General features: G+C 38.0%; 1 protein-coding gene across 2 annotated transcripts in view; it reads left to right on the forward strand.

The window, feature by feature from the left end:
* Positions 1–1,961: 1,961 nt before the first annotated feature.
* Positions 1,962–18,244, forward strand: part of GATA5 (GATA binding protein 5) — a 45,656-nt gene continuing 29,373 nt past the window's right edge. Inside the window, exons 1-2 of one of the 2 annotated variants that reach the window (XM_063459592.1) lie at positions 1,962–2,047; positions 2,869–3,945. In XM_063459592.1, coding sequence (XP_063315662.1) covers positions 3,438–3,945 — 508 coding nt within the window. In that variant the 5' untranslated portion in view covers positions 1,962–2,047; positions 2,869–3,437. The remainder of the gene's footprint in view (positions 2,048–2,868; positions 3,946–18,244) is intronic. The other variant, XM_063459593.1, reaches the window with a different exon arrangement.

The following is an 18,244-nucleotide window of genomic DNA, read 5'->3' on the forward strand; positions in this document are numbered from 1 at the left end:
TAAATCACAATCATAGTGTATGTATCAAATATAAAATAATTATAGTGTATGTATTAAATCACAATCATAGTGTATGTATCAAAAATACAATAATTATAGTGTATGTATTAAATCACAATCATAGTGTATGTATCAAATATACAATAATTACAGTGTATGTATTAAATCACAATCATAGTGTATGTATCAAAAATACAATAATTATAGTGTATGTATTAAATCACAATCATAGTGTATGTATCTAAAATACAATAATTATAGTGTATGTATTAAATCACAATCATAGTGTATGTATCAAATATACAATAATTACAGTGTGTTTCAAATAACAGTTATTTTAGTGTACATAACATAAACTGTGCAATGATAATATGTGAGACACAGAATAGTTAGTGTGAAAATAAATGTACTGTTTATTAAATGTATTCATGTATCAGAAAAGCGAAATCTATTCGCATTAAAATGAATGCATCAAGCACAGTTTCACTAAAGAGGCAGGGATGATACACTATATAAAGGCATACAATATATAAAATGTTACAGTGTATAACAGGGTTATCATGGGACTTGTAGTTCAGCAACATCTGGAGGGCCGGAGTTTGGGGAAGCCTGGTGTATAAGGACAGGAATGATAACACTATATAAAATGTTACGTTGTATAAGGACAGAAATTATACAATATATAAAACTTTACAGTGTATAAGGACAGGAATGATACAATGTATAAAACGTTACAGTGTATAAGGACATGAATGATACAATGTATAAAACGTTACAGTGTATAAGGACAGGAATTATACACTATATAAAACGTTACAGTGTATAAGGACATGAATGATACAATGTATAAAACGTTACAGTGTATAAGGACAGGAATTATACACTATATACAATGTTACAGTGTATAAGGACAGGAATGATACAATGTATAAAATGTTACAGTGTATAAGGACATGAATAATACAATGTATAAAACGTTACAGTGTATAAGGACAGGAATTATACACTATATAAAATGTTACAGTGTATAAGGACAGGAATGATACAATGTATAACATGTTACAGTGTATAAGGACAGGAATTATACACTATATAAAACGTTACAGTGTATAAGGACAGGAATGATACAATGTATAACATGTTACAGTGTATAAGGACAGGAATTATACACTATATAAAATGTTACAGTGTATAAGGACAGTAATTATACACTATATAAAATGTTACAGTGTATAAGGACAGGAATGATACAATGTATAAGATGTTACAGTGTATAAGGACATGACTGATACAATATATAAAATTATACAATGTATTCAGACAGGATTGATACAATATATATATATATATATATATATATATATATATATATATATAACAGGAATGATACACTGTATTAAATGATACAATATATAAAAACAGAAATGATATACTGTATTAAATGATACAATATATAAAAACAGAAATGATATACTGTATTAAATGATACAATATATAAAACCAGGAATGATATAATGTATTAAATGATACAATATATAAAAAAACAGGAATGATATACTGTATTAAATGATACAATATATAAAAACAGGAATGATATAATGTATTAAATGATACACTATATAAAAACAGGAATGATATACTGTATTAAATGATACTATATATATAAATATAAATAACAAACAGTGATAAACATAGTAACGTTACAAACATCAGTGCAGTCTTACAATCTGTACAATGAGCTCACATAACAGAGCCTAAGACCTAATACACCCAGAATTCTGGTTTGGGAACAATGTATGATAACTTGGGGAGTCTTGTTCCCAATTCATACATTGACTCACCCCTCCCCACCCTTCGAGCATTGCCGGTGTTTACCTCTTACTGTCCCGGGTGAGAAGTGAGATCACGTGATGCAACCCTTACTCCTGCCCTAATCCAGACTCTGCAGTCACTTCCAGGCAGGGATTAGTAGAGAGAGCAGCTGCCCTGGGTGCACTCCGCCTCCTCTCACCCTCCAGTGAGTGCCCCTTATCTGCAGATAACGCCGGTGAGATGTGCCTGGCCAGCTCTGATTTATAGAGTCCGGGTCTTATCTCTACTCCAATGTTTGCCTTTCACCCAGCTCTAACCTCGCAGGATCCCCCCTGTTACCCAACTCTGTCCACGCAGGATCCCCCGCTGATACCCAACTCTGTCCACTCAGGATCCCCCCTTATATCCAGCTTTGTTCACTCAGGATCCCCCTGTTACCCAGCTATATCCACGCAGGACCCCCGTTACCCAGCTTTGTCCACGCAGGATCCCCCCTGTTACCCAACTCTGTCCACGCAGGATCCCCTGCTGATGCCAAGCTATGTCCACGCAGGACCCCCCTGTTACCCAGTTTTGTCCACTCAGGATCCCCCCCTTATACCCAGCTTTGTCCACTCAGGATCCCCCCTGTTGCCCAGGAGGACCCCCCCCCTCCCCCCTGTTACCCAGCTTTGTCCACTCAGGATCGCCCCCCTTACACTCAGCTCGGTCCACTCAGGATCCCCCGCCCTTATACTCAGCTCTGTCCACTCAGTATGCCCCACCCCCCTTATACTCAGCTCTGTCCACTCAGGGTTATCCCCAGTCACGCAGCTCTGTCCGCTCAGGATCCCACGTTACTCAGCTCTGTCCAGGCAGGACGCCCCCCCCCCCCCCCCTGCCCAGCTCTGTCCCCATATAAGTAACACTCCACTCAATAGAACTCAGCCGGCAATATGCAGCGTTTTTCTGAGTCCCCAGGGACCCCTGCTTCTGTCCCATATTAGAGCCTCCCCCGTTCATCCCCTCTTGCCCCTAGCTCGGATTCATCATTAACCCTTCTTATTCCACACTTAGGGTCCTCGACAAGATCAGACCTAGACGGAACATCCCCCGTGTCAACACAGACTCCAGCCCAATACGCATGGGACATCTGGATCTGTCCACTAACACCTGGACCTGATCCACTGATACCCGGACCTGTTCCTCTGATACCTGGAATTGATCCTCCTATACCTGGACATGCTACTACCTAGACCTGCTCCACATTGACACCTGGACCTGATCATCTGACACCTTGACCTGCTTTTCCCTGTGCCTACTCCATTGATACCTGGATCGGCTTCTCCTTGGGCCTCATCCTCTTATAACTGGATCTGCTCCTTTCTGGTCCTGATACCCGGACCTGCTCCTTTCTAGACCTGATACCTGGACTTGCTCCTTTCTGGGCCTGCTCCTCTGGTACCTGGACCTGATCCTCTTATACCTGGACCCGCTCCTCTGGGACACCTGGACACAAGCACTTTGACTTTTCCTTTAGGCACCGGAACCTAACCTGCATTTCTTGGATCTAACCTGCACCTCTAGAACATAAGATCTATCGTGTACCTGGACAGAAGGGATTAAGCGGATCCCTAGACCAGAAGATGTACCAGAGTTTGGCCCTGACCCCCAGCCATGGCCAGGCGGCCTACCCCCACGACTCTGGCAATTTCCTGCACCCCACTGCCAGCCCCCCGGTCTATGTCCCCAGCAGCCGGGTACCAGCCATGCTGCAGTCTCTGCCCTACCTCCAGAGCTGTGACGGTGGGCACCAGGGGCACCACTTGGGCAATCACCCTGGGTGGGCACAGACTGCCAACGAGAGCCACGCTTTCAATGCCAGCAGTCCCCACACACCCCCAGTGTTCCCCTATTCTCACAATTCCCCTGGGGGGAACAGCACTGGGAGGGAAGGCGCCTATCAAGGGTCCCTGATGCTAGGCGGAGGGGCCCGGGAACAGTTTGTCCGATCTGTAAATGGGTCCTACCCCAACCCTTACTCTTATGTGAGCCCCGAGATGCCCCCTTCTTGGGCTGCCGGGCACTTCGAAAGCACAATGCTGCACAGCCTGCAAGGCAGACCACCCCTACCGGGGAGAAGATCCAGCCTGGGTGAGTAGCCATTTACTAACAGGTCGCAAACAGTGACTCTCCACTCCACAAAGCCCTAACTATCCTGAATTTGTAACATTATCATCAGTAGTTAATAACTGCATCGCGAATCCTGACCTCTGATCGATATATGTATCTCTAATCTGCTCTGCATACAGTGTCACCATCAGACAGTGACAGTGGGAATAGTGACAGGTGACTGGATCTGGGTGACAAACCATATGGGCATCAATGATAAAAGCAATCAGTCAGGCAATGGATACATAATCAGAGAGATTAGACAGGTAAGTAGATACTACCTATCTACCTACATGTCTAATCTCTGATTATGTACAGCCAAGAGCTGCCTGCATGGGAGTACTAACGATGCAAAGCAAATCCAGATAGTGATTCCCGACACACATTGATAAACTATTAGAATGAACACATGTAGAGTAATAACAATGTAACATTCTATCGGTTTACAGTGTAACAACATTCTATCCGTCTACAATGTAACAACATTCTATCCGTCTACAATGTAACAACATTCTATCGGTTTACAGTGTAACAACATTCTATCTGTCTACAATGTAACAACATTCTATCGGTTTACAGTGTAACAACATTCTATCGATCTATAATGTAACAACAGTCTATCAGTCTACAATGTAATAACATTCTATCGGTTTACAGTGTAACAACATTCTATCGATCTATAATGTAACAACATTCTATCAGTCTACAATGTAATAACATTCTATCGGTTTACAGTGTAACAACATTCTATCGGTCTATAATGTAATAACATTCTATCGGTTTACAGTGTAACAACATTCTATCGGTCTATAATGTAATAACATTCTATCAGTTACAATATAACAACATTCTATCGGTCTATAATGTAATAACATTCTATCAGTTACAATATAACAACATTCTATCGGTCTATAATGTAATAACATTCTATCAGTTACAATATAACAACATTCTATCGATCTACATCGGCCTCCGGCTGGAATACGGTGAGAAATGTGGCCGTAAATTCAGCCAAACTACAAACAGAGCTGACATTTATCCAGTATATTCAGATTCATCATGAAATAGAAGATTGCAATGTATTCCTGTTACGTTATCATAATGATAATATTAATATTACCCTGAGGATATTTGTCTCTTTATTATAATTCTGTATTTGTTACCCGGTGGATATTCTGTTTATTATTGTTATTATTATTATATTATTACTTGGTTATTATTACCCTGTGGTCATTAACATGAAGTTATTTATTATTATATTATTATTACCAGGTTATTACTACCTTTTTGATTTTAAGATTAAGTTATTTATTATTATAACCATGTAGATATGAGTTAATTTGTTATTCTTATTATTACTCCGTTATTATTACCAGGTGGGTATTAGTCTGTGTTGTTTTCTTCCTCTTGTAATAATAATAATTATTATTATTACTCTGTTACAATTACCAGGTAGATATTAGTCTGTTCATTATTATTATTACTCAGTTATAAGTACTTTTTATTATTATATTATCCTATAGTTAGTAGTCTATTATTACATCATCATCATTATTATTATTATTATTATTATTATTATTAATAATTACTACTACTACTCAGTTATAAGTAGTCTGTTTATTATTATAGTAATATCCTGTGGATAGTAATCTATTATTATTATTACGCAGTTATAATTACTATGTTTTTTATGATTAATATCCTATGGATAGTAATTTATTATTATTATTACTATCACTCAGTTATAATTACTATGTTTTTTATGATTAATATCCTGTGGATAGTAATTTATTATTATTATTACTATCACTCAGTTATAAGTACCCTGTTTGTTATTAATATCCTGTGGATAGTAGTCTGTTATTATTATTATTATTACTATTACTCAGTTATAAGTACCCTGTTTGTTATTAATATCCTGTGAATAGTAGTCTATAATAATAATAATTATTATTATTATTATTACTCAGTTATAAGTATCCTGTTTGTTATTAATATCCTGTGGATAGTAGTCTATAATTATTATTATTATTATTATTACTCAGTTATAAGTACCCTGTTTGTTATTAATATCCTGTGGATAGTAGTCTATAATAATTATTATTATTATTATTATTACTCAGTTATAAGTACCCTGTTTGTTATTAATATCCTGTGGATAGTAGTCTGTTATTATTATTATTATTATTATTACTCAGTTATAAGTACCATGTGTGTTATTAATATCCTGTGGATAGTAGTCTATAATAATAATAATTATTATTATTATTACTATCACTCAGTTATAAGTACCCTGTTTGTTATTAATATCCTGTGGATAGTAGTCTGTTATTATTATTATTATTACTATTACTCAGTTATAAGTACCCTGTTTGTTATTAATATCCTGTGAATAGTAGTCTATAATAATAATAATAATAATTATTATTATTACTCAGTTATAAGTACCCTGTTTGTTATTAATATCCTGTGAATAGTAGTCTATAATAATAATAATAATAATTATTATTATTATTACTCAGTTATAAGTACACTGTTTGTTATTAATATCCTGTGGATAGTAGTCTATAATTATTATTATTATTATTATTACTCAGTTATAAGTACCCTGTTTGTTATTAATATCCTGTGGATAGTAGTCTATAATTATTATTATTATTATTATTACTCAGTTATAAGTACCCTGTTTGTTATTAATATCCTGTGGATAGTAGTCTGTTATTATTATTATTATTATTACTATTACTCAGTTATAAGTACCATGTGTGTTATTAATATCCTGTGGATAGTAGTCTATAATAATTATTATTATTATTACTATCACTCAGTTATAAGTACCCTGTTTGTTATTAATATCCTGTGGATAGTAGTCTATAATTATTATTATTATTACTACTACTCAGTTAAAGGGACCCTGTTTGTTATTAATATCCTGTGGATAGTAGTCTGTTATTATTATTATTACTATTACTCAGTTATAAGTACCCTGTTTGTTATTAATATCCTGTGGATAGTAGTCTATAATAATAATTATTATTATTACTATTACTCAGTTATAAGTACCCTGTTTGTTATTAATATCCTGTGGATAGTAGTCTGTTATTATTATTATTACTATTACTCAGTTATAAGTACCCTGTTTGTTTTTAATATCCTGTGGATAGTAGTCTATAATTATTATTTATTATTATTATTATTATTATTATTATTATTATTATCATTATTACTCAGTTCTAAGGACTCTAAGGTCTGTTTATTATTATATTATTACCCTGTGGATATTCAGTTTAAGATAGTTAGCATATTGTTTCGATATAAATGTCCAATTGCAATCTAATTATTTCTCATGTTTTATTATTATCCACACTGTCCGGATAATGTAAGGTTGTACTCGTCTTACCGTGTGTTTGTCAGGTATGTGATAATAACTGTAAGAGATGAGAGTGGCCCTTGGGAATACATCTAAACAGAAAATAGACATGGCAGGGACCATTTCCTGGGATTTCTGAAAATACACAGTGGGTTACAATGTTTTCATCCTATGCATAGTGTGTTATAGGGTAATGATACTTTGTATTAATATGCCGTGGGGGCAGACTCGTTTGGTAGAGTACATAATATTCACTTAAATTCTCATTGGAGACAAATACACAACTTGCATTATTCCTATTGCTGATTTACTGAATGGGGTTCGGTCAGGGGCTGGCTGGCTACAATGTGAGTGTTTTCATAGTAGCACAGCTGGCTTTATGGGGCATGTGGTTGGTACTGCAGCATATTATAAATATAAGCTTGTTCCGGTGAGTGGATATATAGTAATTAATAATATCTGAACTGGAGAAATACTGAAGTGGGGAGAGGTGGAGGGTGTGTGTGTATGCATATATATATCTTTCAAACAAGCCTTTTCCCGATGAAAGTTATTTTAGTTAATTCAAATGTACAGAATAAAAGCTGGTTTTAATATTATTTTTCTCTTTTACATACCAAATGGTGGCTGGTGGTGAATGTCACATGTCCAAGTAATCTTAAGACAGAAACCAAGCAATACTAAGACAGAAACCAAGCAATACTAAGATAAATAAAATAAATATGTTAAAGATAAAGAATACCAGTCAGTCTTATTTACTTAAATACTACTAAACCAAGCACAACATGCAGAAAATAACATAACTTTATAGACATATATCATAATAATATAGTTACACATCAAGTGTCACACTTCATAAATAGAATAGTTATATAATAGTCTTGTAAATATATTGCAGCAATAATTTACACCGAGTGTTTGTGTATATATAATCACAAACACAATAAAATAAATACATATCTCTATGCAATGCCTGTATATATATAAAACTGAAACCAAGAGGGCTGCACTCACCTGAACATGCATACATTATAGGGTGCTGCACACACACACACACACACACACATATATATAGTTATCAGGAAAGAGTGCACTCCAGGTCTTGTAATACAAATCTTCAATCTTTATTTTTCAAATGCTTAAAGGAACACTATAGTCACCTAAATTACTTTAGCTAAATAAAGCAGTTTTAGTGTATAGATAATTTCACTGCAATTTCACTGCTCAATTCACTGTCATTTAGGAGTTAAATCATTTTGTTTCTGTTTATGCAGCCCTAGCCACACCTCCCCTGGCTATGATTGACAGAGCCTGCATGAAAAAAACCAACTGGTTTCACTTTCAAACAGATGTAATTTACCTTAAATAATTGTATCTCAATCTCTAAATTGAACTGTAATCACATACATGAGGCTCTTGTAGGGTCTAGCAAGCTATTAACATAGCAGGGGATAAGAAAATCTTAATTAAACAGAATTTGCAATAAAGAAAGCCTAAATAGGGCTCTCTTTACAGGAAGTGTTTATGGAAGGCTGTGCAAGTCACATGCAGGGAGGTGGTACTAGGGTTCATAAACAAAGGGATTTAACTCCTAAATGACAGAGGATTGAGCAGTGAGGCTGCAGGGACATGTTCTATACACCAAAACTGCCTTATTAAGCTAAAGTTTTTCAGGTGACTATAGTGTTCCTTTAACAGTGTCAACATTTCAGTCCCATGCTGGACAGTTTTCAAGACGTGAAGCTCGACAGACAGAAAGATAGGGAGCTAGGTCGACAGACCGAGATAGACAGACAGATAGTTATATAGATAGATAGACAGACTGATAGATAGATATATAGATAGATGAGATGGTATTAGCTGTAATAAATCACAGTATAGCAGAATGCAATGATACCTTTTTATTGGACCAATAATATTTTAAAGACAAGCTTTGCATAGAATCCTCGGCTTCCTCAAGCAATCCCGATCAATGTGACAGCGTTTAACACTTAAAACAACTGATGGACTTACCCCCTCCCCTTCTCCATAATATCAGTTGTTTTAAGGGTTAAATGTTGTCACATTTATCGGTATTGCTTGAGGAAGCAGAGGATTCTATGGAAAGATTTAAAATATTATGTTAGTCCAATAACAAGGTATCATTGCATTCTGCAACACTCTGGTTATACTAGCATGGTCTACAGGACTAACACAGCTAATCTATACACACAAAACATAAATATTAGTTACTAAGTAGACACAATCTAATATGACGTGCGTGTGTAATGTAGAAAACACATTGTTCAGTATTTGTATATTTGAACATATATTATGAAGCATTGTAATACTCGGTGAATATATGTATAAATATATTTTCACCCAACATATACTCTTCACACATTGTGTATATAACATCCTCTAACAAAAGACACTCCAACCAGTCCACCTAATGTACAGCGCTGCGGAATGTGTTGGCAATTTATAAATAATAATAATAATAAATCTATTACAGGATCTGCTCCTTATTAACAGGCAGGATTAGTTGGCGTTACATTACTGGGCAGCAGTTTGCATATCCTGGCACTGCCCTAACATTAAAGGAAGCCCTGCCCTAACTGTAATATGTAAAAAAAATAAAGATACATAAAGCTGGAGAATATATATTGAGGAAAATAATGTCATTTTGGGGTTATGGAGACTCTATAATCGATCCTCTGGTTTATAATACAGATTCTAACTTGTGTTCAATATACTCATATGATAGATATATATTTGTAATCTATTCTGTGTTACAATGTAACCTTTTGCCATTTCTCAAGGACTGCCTGTATCCATAACATTCATAGGAACATCTGGTATTGAAACTATATTATTTTATTTTTCTGTTAAATTTATGGTTCACAAATTTACTATCGAATATATAATAGAGATGCAAAAGTGCGCCTTTACTTTGCAACACATTATTGCCCGCCACTGTCAGTGTGGTGGGTTTTCCATGATAGGGAGGAACTTTCTCAATGGAGAGGTGTGGGTGCCATGTGCTCAAGGAAGGGTTAACCTGTCTCTAGTGACTGTCCCACTGGATCATTTATTTCCAAAGAGGGGTAGCTGCATGCCGGAGACCAGAATTGAGAGGGAGAAAAGGTAAGTAAACACACTTTTTATCCCCTTAAGGACCAAACTTCTGGAATAAAAGGGAATCATGACATGTCACACATGTCATGTGTCCTTAAGGGGTTAACCCTGGTAGCAGGTCCCAGGTACCTAACTGGTGATTAGGGCACTTTAGCATTAGGAATACACATTTGATTTCCTTTTTTTTCATTAACAGTGTTGTCCCTCTAAATAAATAACACAAGAAAAAAAAGTTTTCTTGCAATTTAATGTTCATCTAATCCTCTCAATTCCAGGTCTGCAACCAGGCTCTGCAAAGAGTATTAATTCCAACCAAACTCAATAAGCTAAATTGTGTCCCCTCTGCCATCATAAATTGATGTTTATCATGATTCACAATCTTAGACCAGCAAATGATACTTGTGTGTCTTTTTTTGTTGTTGCAACAATCGTTTTCAATGACAGAAATATTTCAGTAGCCAAATATCTATTTAATGATAACATTCCCAAATCTGAATGAAGTAAAGTTCTCGCAGGAGAGGGTATGTTAGATTTATCTCTTTACAATACCACCAAACATGTAAATAAGACCCTATGTGCTCACCACATCTCCAGCACAATGCTGATAACGAGAACTTTCACATTTTTAGTACTAGGTACCACTTATGGATGACTTTTAAATGAGTTTCCTGGAGATTTAAACTATTTTTTATTTTCTTATGCTGTTCTTCCAATCTTCAATATTTATAGTAAAATTCAAATCTTTCTGCCATCATAATAGTACTTTTAGGACACCCCCTTGACTTAAATACATCATAATTCAATGAATTTAACTAAAGACTCCAACTTAGTTTGATTATTGATAATGTTTTCTAACTGTAATCCGATGTCAGATTCCTTGGCCCTAAATAAATGAGATCTAATGTAATTTCTAATCCTCAATATAGAAAAATGTCAACTAGTTGAAAGACAAAGATCTACTGCCAGTATATTAAATGGTTTTAATCGCTCTCCTATCAACATATCAGAGATTTTAATTTTATTTGTATCTAGCGGACACATCAAGTTCAAATCTTGAATATTGTATTCAATATTTTTCTCTGAAGTGTTTTTAAGAAATGTATAAAGTCCATGCTGTAATAATATTTCTTAAATCTATGGACATTGTTCTCATCCCAATTTCGGTAATCTCATTGTAGTTAAGCCATATTAAGTTCTCTAAATTCCTCATTTTAATATCTTTGTTTCTATGAGGAACCAGTTTTCTTGTCTACAGGGTTCATACTGAAATTTATGAGCTTGTACAATCATCGCTGCATGAGCATAGTTCTCTAACCTGGTCGTACCTTACCCACCTTGCTGAGTACTTCCAGATAATATGTTCCTGGAGACGCTTGATTTAAAAATTACACATTTTTATTCCTAATGCTATAGTGTTCCTTTAATGTATACAAATCATTCAAACTGCAATTGCACGTTACTTTCTAATAATATTACTCTTTTGCTCTCTAACATTATGAATGTAATCAATGGTAAAACTCATTGGGAGAAAAAAAAGAAGTGGAAAATCAAAGAAAGGAATAACCGTATAACAAAGACTTTTTTTAATGCAAAACAAAAATGGCAAAAAATAAAGAAATCACTATATTAAAGGTTGGTCACAGTTTTATATAAATAATATAGGGCAAACATACAAACCCAGAGCAAGCATGGACAGCACCATGACACTTGTATATATAAGTAACACTTAAAGGGTGACTCCTACTATAGCCCGCTCTACTGGTTATGGTGCCTGAATACCCTGGCCCTGTTTGCTAATAATGGGGGAAACCATTTTGCCAGGAGCTGAGCCTCCTGGCATCCCTGGTGACGGCTTCCAGCTTCTGCAGAGCCAATCCCTCTGGTTATTCATTGTCTGAGAGCGTCAGGTGACCACTCTCAGCCATGGAATGCAATTCTGTGCATATAATTGACTTTAGCCTGCCCAGAGCTATAGTTCCAGGCTGGTTAATGATGCCCCAATGAGGAGGACCTATTATTCTCAGCTGAGCACAATGGATGGTTAGGTTGTTAGATTTGTCCATGTGACAGCTGTCTCTTTTTTCCTCAGGTATGTCTAGTTGTCTCTCTGCTGCCCACTAGCTGTCTATCCATTTACCTATGTACACTGTATGCCACAATAGCCCAAATGAGAAAAAAAGAAATCTCCAAATCAACTGTTTTCAGTTTAGCCGTTCTAAGAGTGTATGGAAGAGCTAACTCCCAGCTGTCTGACTGACAGCCAGCATAGTGCAACCTTGGAGTTTTCTAAGACTGATTATTTCTCTGGATATCTGCATTTATATAAAGTAAGAGGGGAGGCTTGTTAAGATATCTATAAGAAACCCCTCTTCAGGAAAACAAATTAATTAACCAGTTAATTTCTGCTCGCCCCCCATGCCATTCCACTCGCTCTGTCCCCTCCTTATTGTCTGTAATTTTCTTTCAATTCCTTTCCCTGTGTTTATATGTGTTTAGTGTCAGTACACATAGAAAACAGCCTCCTCCCTGGATGGAGTGTAGTTTTATCCTTGGTGTACATTATTAGACTGTGCCATCACCAGCACCTTTCATGTCAAACGTCTTTTGTCACTATTACTTTTCTCGTGTCTTGTTTACCCATTGCACAGTGCTACAGATTATGTTTGAAGCCTTTAAAGGTTTAATTTGAGAAAAGCACCGTCTAAACGTTTATTGCAATGAGAGGGGATGTAAATTATCATTCTAATTAGAGCACGCATTGGGCAATGAAACGGGAGGTAGCCCAAGGCTTTAACATAGATATTTGGTTTACACTAGCCACTTGTTGCTTATCATTTAGCTTTTTTAAATTCTGTCAAAGTGGATTTGTACATTTGAGGTTAATATCCAAATATGTACTCAAACTGCTTTAAAAAAAAAGAAAACAAAACAAAGAACATTTTTATTTAAAACACTGTGATTTCAGAGAAAAGGCAATGTCCTATAGACTGTAAGCTCGTTTGACCAGGGCCCTCTTCAACCTATCGTTGCTGTAAGTTTTCTTGTAATTGTCCTATTTTTAGTTACATCCCCCCCTCACATAATATTGTAAAGCGCTACAAAATCTGTTGGCGCTATATAAATGGCGATGATAATAATAATAATGTTAGCATTTGTTAGAATTCCGTCTGATTATTATTATTATTATTTTATTATTTATATAGCGCCAACAAATTCCGTAGCGCTGTACAATGGATATCGTAGGTCTTCCCATTCAGCATCTACACACAGAGAATGGCCACGCCAAATGTGTCCAATGATTGGAACATGGAAGCACTGGATTAAAGGTTCTCTATGCAAAATATTTCATACTAGCGATTACGGCTAATGAGCCATATATCCCAGGGTTTCCACTGGATCAGACAGAGATTGACATAGCTGATGATCCATTGGAGGAGGAGCAGCTGCATGGTGGAAATGGTTTCGCTGTTTTTTGTTTTTCTTTCTGACTCTATAGTTTTGTTTTTTAAATTGTTTATTTTTGTTGTGCAGGTGGTTACAGGGTATCAACAGATGCCACAACAGCGTATTGCAGGATTTACAAAAGTTAGGCAGTGGCATGAAAATTCACACATTTTTCTATATCAAGCTTGACTAAACGGTTATATTGTCAGAGTAAAAGTAAATAAAATAAAACTATTAAATCATAACAATGCTAGATTAGCTATGTTAGTGAACAGAACTGTCCAGCATGGGGTTGACTTGCCCAAGGGCGGCACGCTCGCTTGGTGAGGTGATGATGGCTTTGCTTGCGCAGCAGGGCAGGTGCCCGGTTGGCTGTGAATGGGCTCCCTGCCGTTGTCGTCCGACCCTGCTGCATCATGGTCAGTGTCGCGGCAGGCTTTGTGAGTTCCTCTGTGCGGGGTTGTGCTTTGCTGGTCAACTATTGCTGGGACCGGTAGGTTGTGGCTGGGAGTGGTAGGTTGGTCGGGTACGCTGGCGGGTTCTACTCTGAAGCATGGGAGCGTGAGTGCTGTTGTCCGAGGAACATGGTGCAGTTTCCCGCCATACTGATCCTCGGCTTCGTTTCTGGAGCCCCGAGGGGAATCCCCCGCAGGTAGCGCCGGGTAGCCGGGCAGATCCACACCGCCACTTCTCTCATAGCCAGCTTGAAGGGCTGTCTCCGGGCATTATGCTTTGTCCAGAGGTAGGTGCAGAGCCGGTCGAAGAACTCCAGTGTGTGCTTGGGTGGCTTGGTAAGTGTGTGCTTTGTCATAGGCTGCGTCTGTGCCGCCATCTTGGCTAGGCCCTGATGGTCCTGTTTGGCTGAGGGTTTTGTCGCTTGGGCAGGCAGTAATGTGGGGGTATTCGTCCCCAGCGAGGACCGGGATGTCCCCCGCCGGTCCAAAGGGGGGGGGGGCAGCAGGGCTGTCGTGTGCTCTCGCTTGGGAGCATGTCTCGTGCCAGGAGATCGGCCGCCTCCCCCGGACCTCTGGCTCCGCTCTGGTTTAGGTGCAGGCTGGTGCAGGTTTTTCTGCGGCTCTCCGGTGCCAGGCAGGTACCATTTTATTTCTCATGTCGTCCTGTGTTTTTTCCCGGACCCCGTTTGCCGCTAACGCTATTGAGTCGCTCGGTAGCAGCGCACTTTTGCCCATTGTTGCAGAAGCTCTTAGAATGTGCGACCGGCCATCTTGGCTGTCTATGGTTTTTAACCCGATCGTTTAGGTGGCTTGCGCCCCATTTCCCCCCCCCCCCCCCGCCTTAGCTCCCTTAAAAACAATTAAAACTCACCTTATTTGACCCGTGCGGCGCTAGCTCCGCCCCCGTTGGCCAATTTCCCATGACTGAAATTGGCCAAGGAGACGGGGCCAAACACAGTTTTGGCCAATCAGCACCCCCTCATAAAGATGCATTGAATCAATGCATCTCTATGAGGAAAATTCAGCGTCCCCATGCAGAGCGTGGAGATGCTGAACGGCACTGCAGCCTATTGTGCAGCACTGCCCCAGGAAGCACCTCCAGTGGCCAGTTCGAGGTGTCTCTAGGGGGCAATGTAAACACTGCATTTTCTCTGAAAAAGCAGTGTTTGCATGAAAATACCTGCATATAACGATTATATTCACCAGAACCACTACATTAAGCTGGTGACTATAGTGTCAATTTAAAATATCTATCCAGTTTGGAGATTATTCTCCCATTTGGAAAGATGAGAATGCTCACTATAGTGCGGTGCTGTATAGACCTCTGGTATTTTCACACCTGTAATAAATTCCAAATAAAACATAGAATGACCCAGCACTTTCCAAAAATAACATGGTGTCATTTTATTTAGTGCACAAACCGCACACGCTCTCACAAGGCTCTTTTAAAAAGGCTCCTGCTGTTCATTTTGAAGAGTGCTGGCCCATTCTATTTCTTTGAAAGACGAGGGCATATTGCTAGTTTAGTAAATTGATCCATAAGTATTGCTTATAGTGAATTCCAAACAGAAGCAGCTTTCCTACATTTTGTTTCAGCACAATATAAAACCCACAGTTTGGAGTAACAGAGACATAAAACGATGCCGTTTTGCAAGTTTAATGTCTTTTCAAATAAGCCTTTGGGAGATGCCATAAACTTGGAAAAAAAGAGCATTTTCCAAAAGCATTGTTGATTCTACTAGTCCAATAACAACAAGCTGTTAAATCCTATCTATACTGCATTATATATTGTGTAGTACACATACAGGCAAACACACAGAGCCAGAGAAACACTAATTTACACACTACCAGTCACACTGTCACTCACACTATACACACTAATTTACACAATGTCAGTCACACTATACACACTGTCAGTCACACTATACACACTGCCAGTCACACTATACACACTGTCACTCACACTATACACACTAATTTACACACTGTCAGTCACACTATACACACTGTCAGTCACACTATACACACTGCCAGTCACACTGTCACTCACACTATACACACTAATTTACACAATGTCAGTCACACTATACACACTGTCAGTCACACTATACACACTGCCAGTCACACTGTCACTCACACTATACACACTAATTTACACACTGTCAGTCACACTATACACACTGTCAGTCACACTATACACACTGTCATTCACACTGTCACTCACACTATACACACTAATTTATACACTGTCAGTCACACTATACACACTGTCAGTCACACTATACACACTGTCATTCACACTATACACACTGTCAGTCACACTATACACACTACCAGTCACACTATACACACTGTCAGTCACACTATACACACTGTCATTCACACTATACACACTGCCAGTCACACTGTCACTCACACTATACACACTAATTTACACACTGTCACTCACACTATACACACTATCAGTCACACTATACACACTGCCAGTCACACTGTCACTCACACTATACACACTAATTTACACATTGTCAGTCACACTATACACACTATCAGTCACACTATACACACTGCCAGTCACACTGTCATTCACACTATACACACTAATTTACACATTGTCAGTCACACTATACACACTGTCAGTCACACTATACACACTGTCATTCACACTATACACACTGCCAGTCACACTGTCACTCACACTATACACACTAATTTACACAATGTCAGTCACACTATACACACTGTCAGTCACACTATACACACTGCCAGTCACACTATACACACTGTCACTCACACTATACACACTAATTTACACACTGTCAGTCACACTATACACACTGTCAGTCACACTATACACACTGCCAGTCACACTGTCACTCACACTATACACACTAATTTACACAATGTCAGTCACACTATACACACTGTCAGTCACACTATACACACTGCCAGTCACACTGTCACTCACACTATACACACTAATTTACACACTGTCAGTCACACTATACACACTGTCAGTCACACTATACACACTGTCATTCACACTGTCACTCACACTATACACACTAATTTATACACTGTCAGTCACACTATACACACTGTCAGTCACACTATACACACTGTCATTCACACTATACACACTGTCAGTCACACTATACACACTACCAGTCACACTATACACACTGTCAGTCACACTATACACACTGTCATTCACACTATACACACTGCCAGTCACACTGTCACTCACACTATACACACTAATTTACACACTGTCACTCACACTATACACACTCAGTCACACTATACACACTGCCAGTCACACTGTCACTCACACTATACACACTAATTTACACATTGTCAGTCACACTATACACACTGTCAGTCACACTATACACACTGCCAGTCACACTGTCATTCACACTATACACACTAATTTACACATTGTCAGTCACACTATACACACTATCAGTCACACTATACACACTGTCAGTCACACTATACACACTGCCAGTCACACTGTCATTCACACTATACACACTAATTTACACAATGTCAGTCACACTATACACACTGTCAGTCACACTATACACACTGCCAGTCACACTGTCACTCACACTAATTTACACACTGTCAGTCACACTATACACACTGTCAGTCACACTACACACTGTCAGTCACACTATACACACTAATTTACACACTGTCAGTCACACTATACACACTACCAGTCACACTATACACACTAATTTACACACTGTCAGTCACACTATACACACTGTCATTCACACTATACACACTGCCAGTCACACTGTCACTCACACTATACACACTAATTTACACACTGTCACTCACACTATACACACTATCAGTCACACTATACACACTGCCAGTCACA

This window comes from Pelobates fuscus, chromosome 6 (genome assembly GCF_036172605.1).
Source record: "Pelobates fuscus isolate aPelFus1 chromosome 6, aPelFus1.pri, whole genome shotgun sequence".
In the NCBI taxonomy this organism is placed as follows: domain Eukaryota; kingdom Metazoa; phylum Chordata; class Amphibia; order Anura; family Pelobatidae; genus Pelobates; species Pelobates fuscus.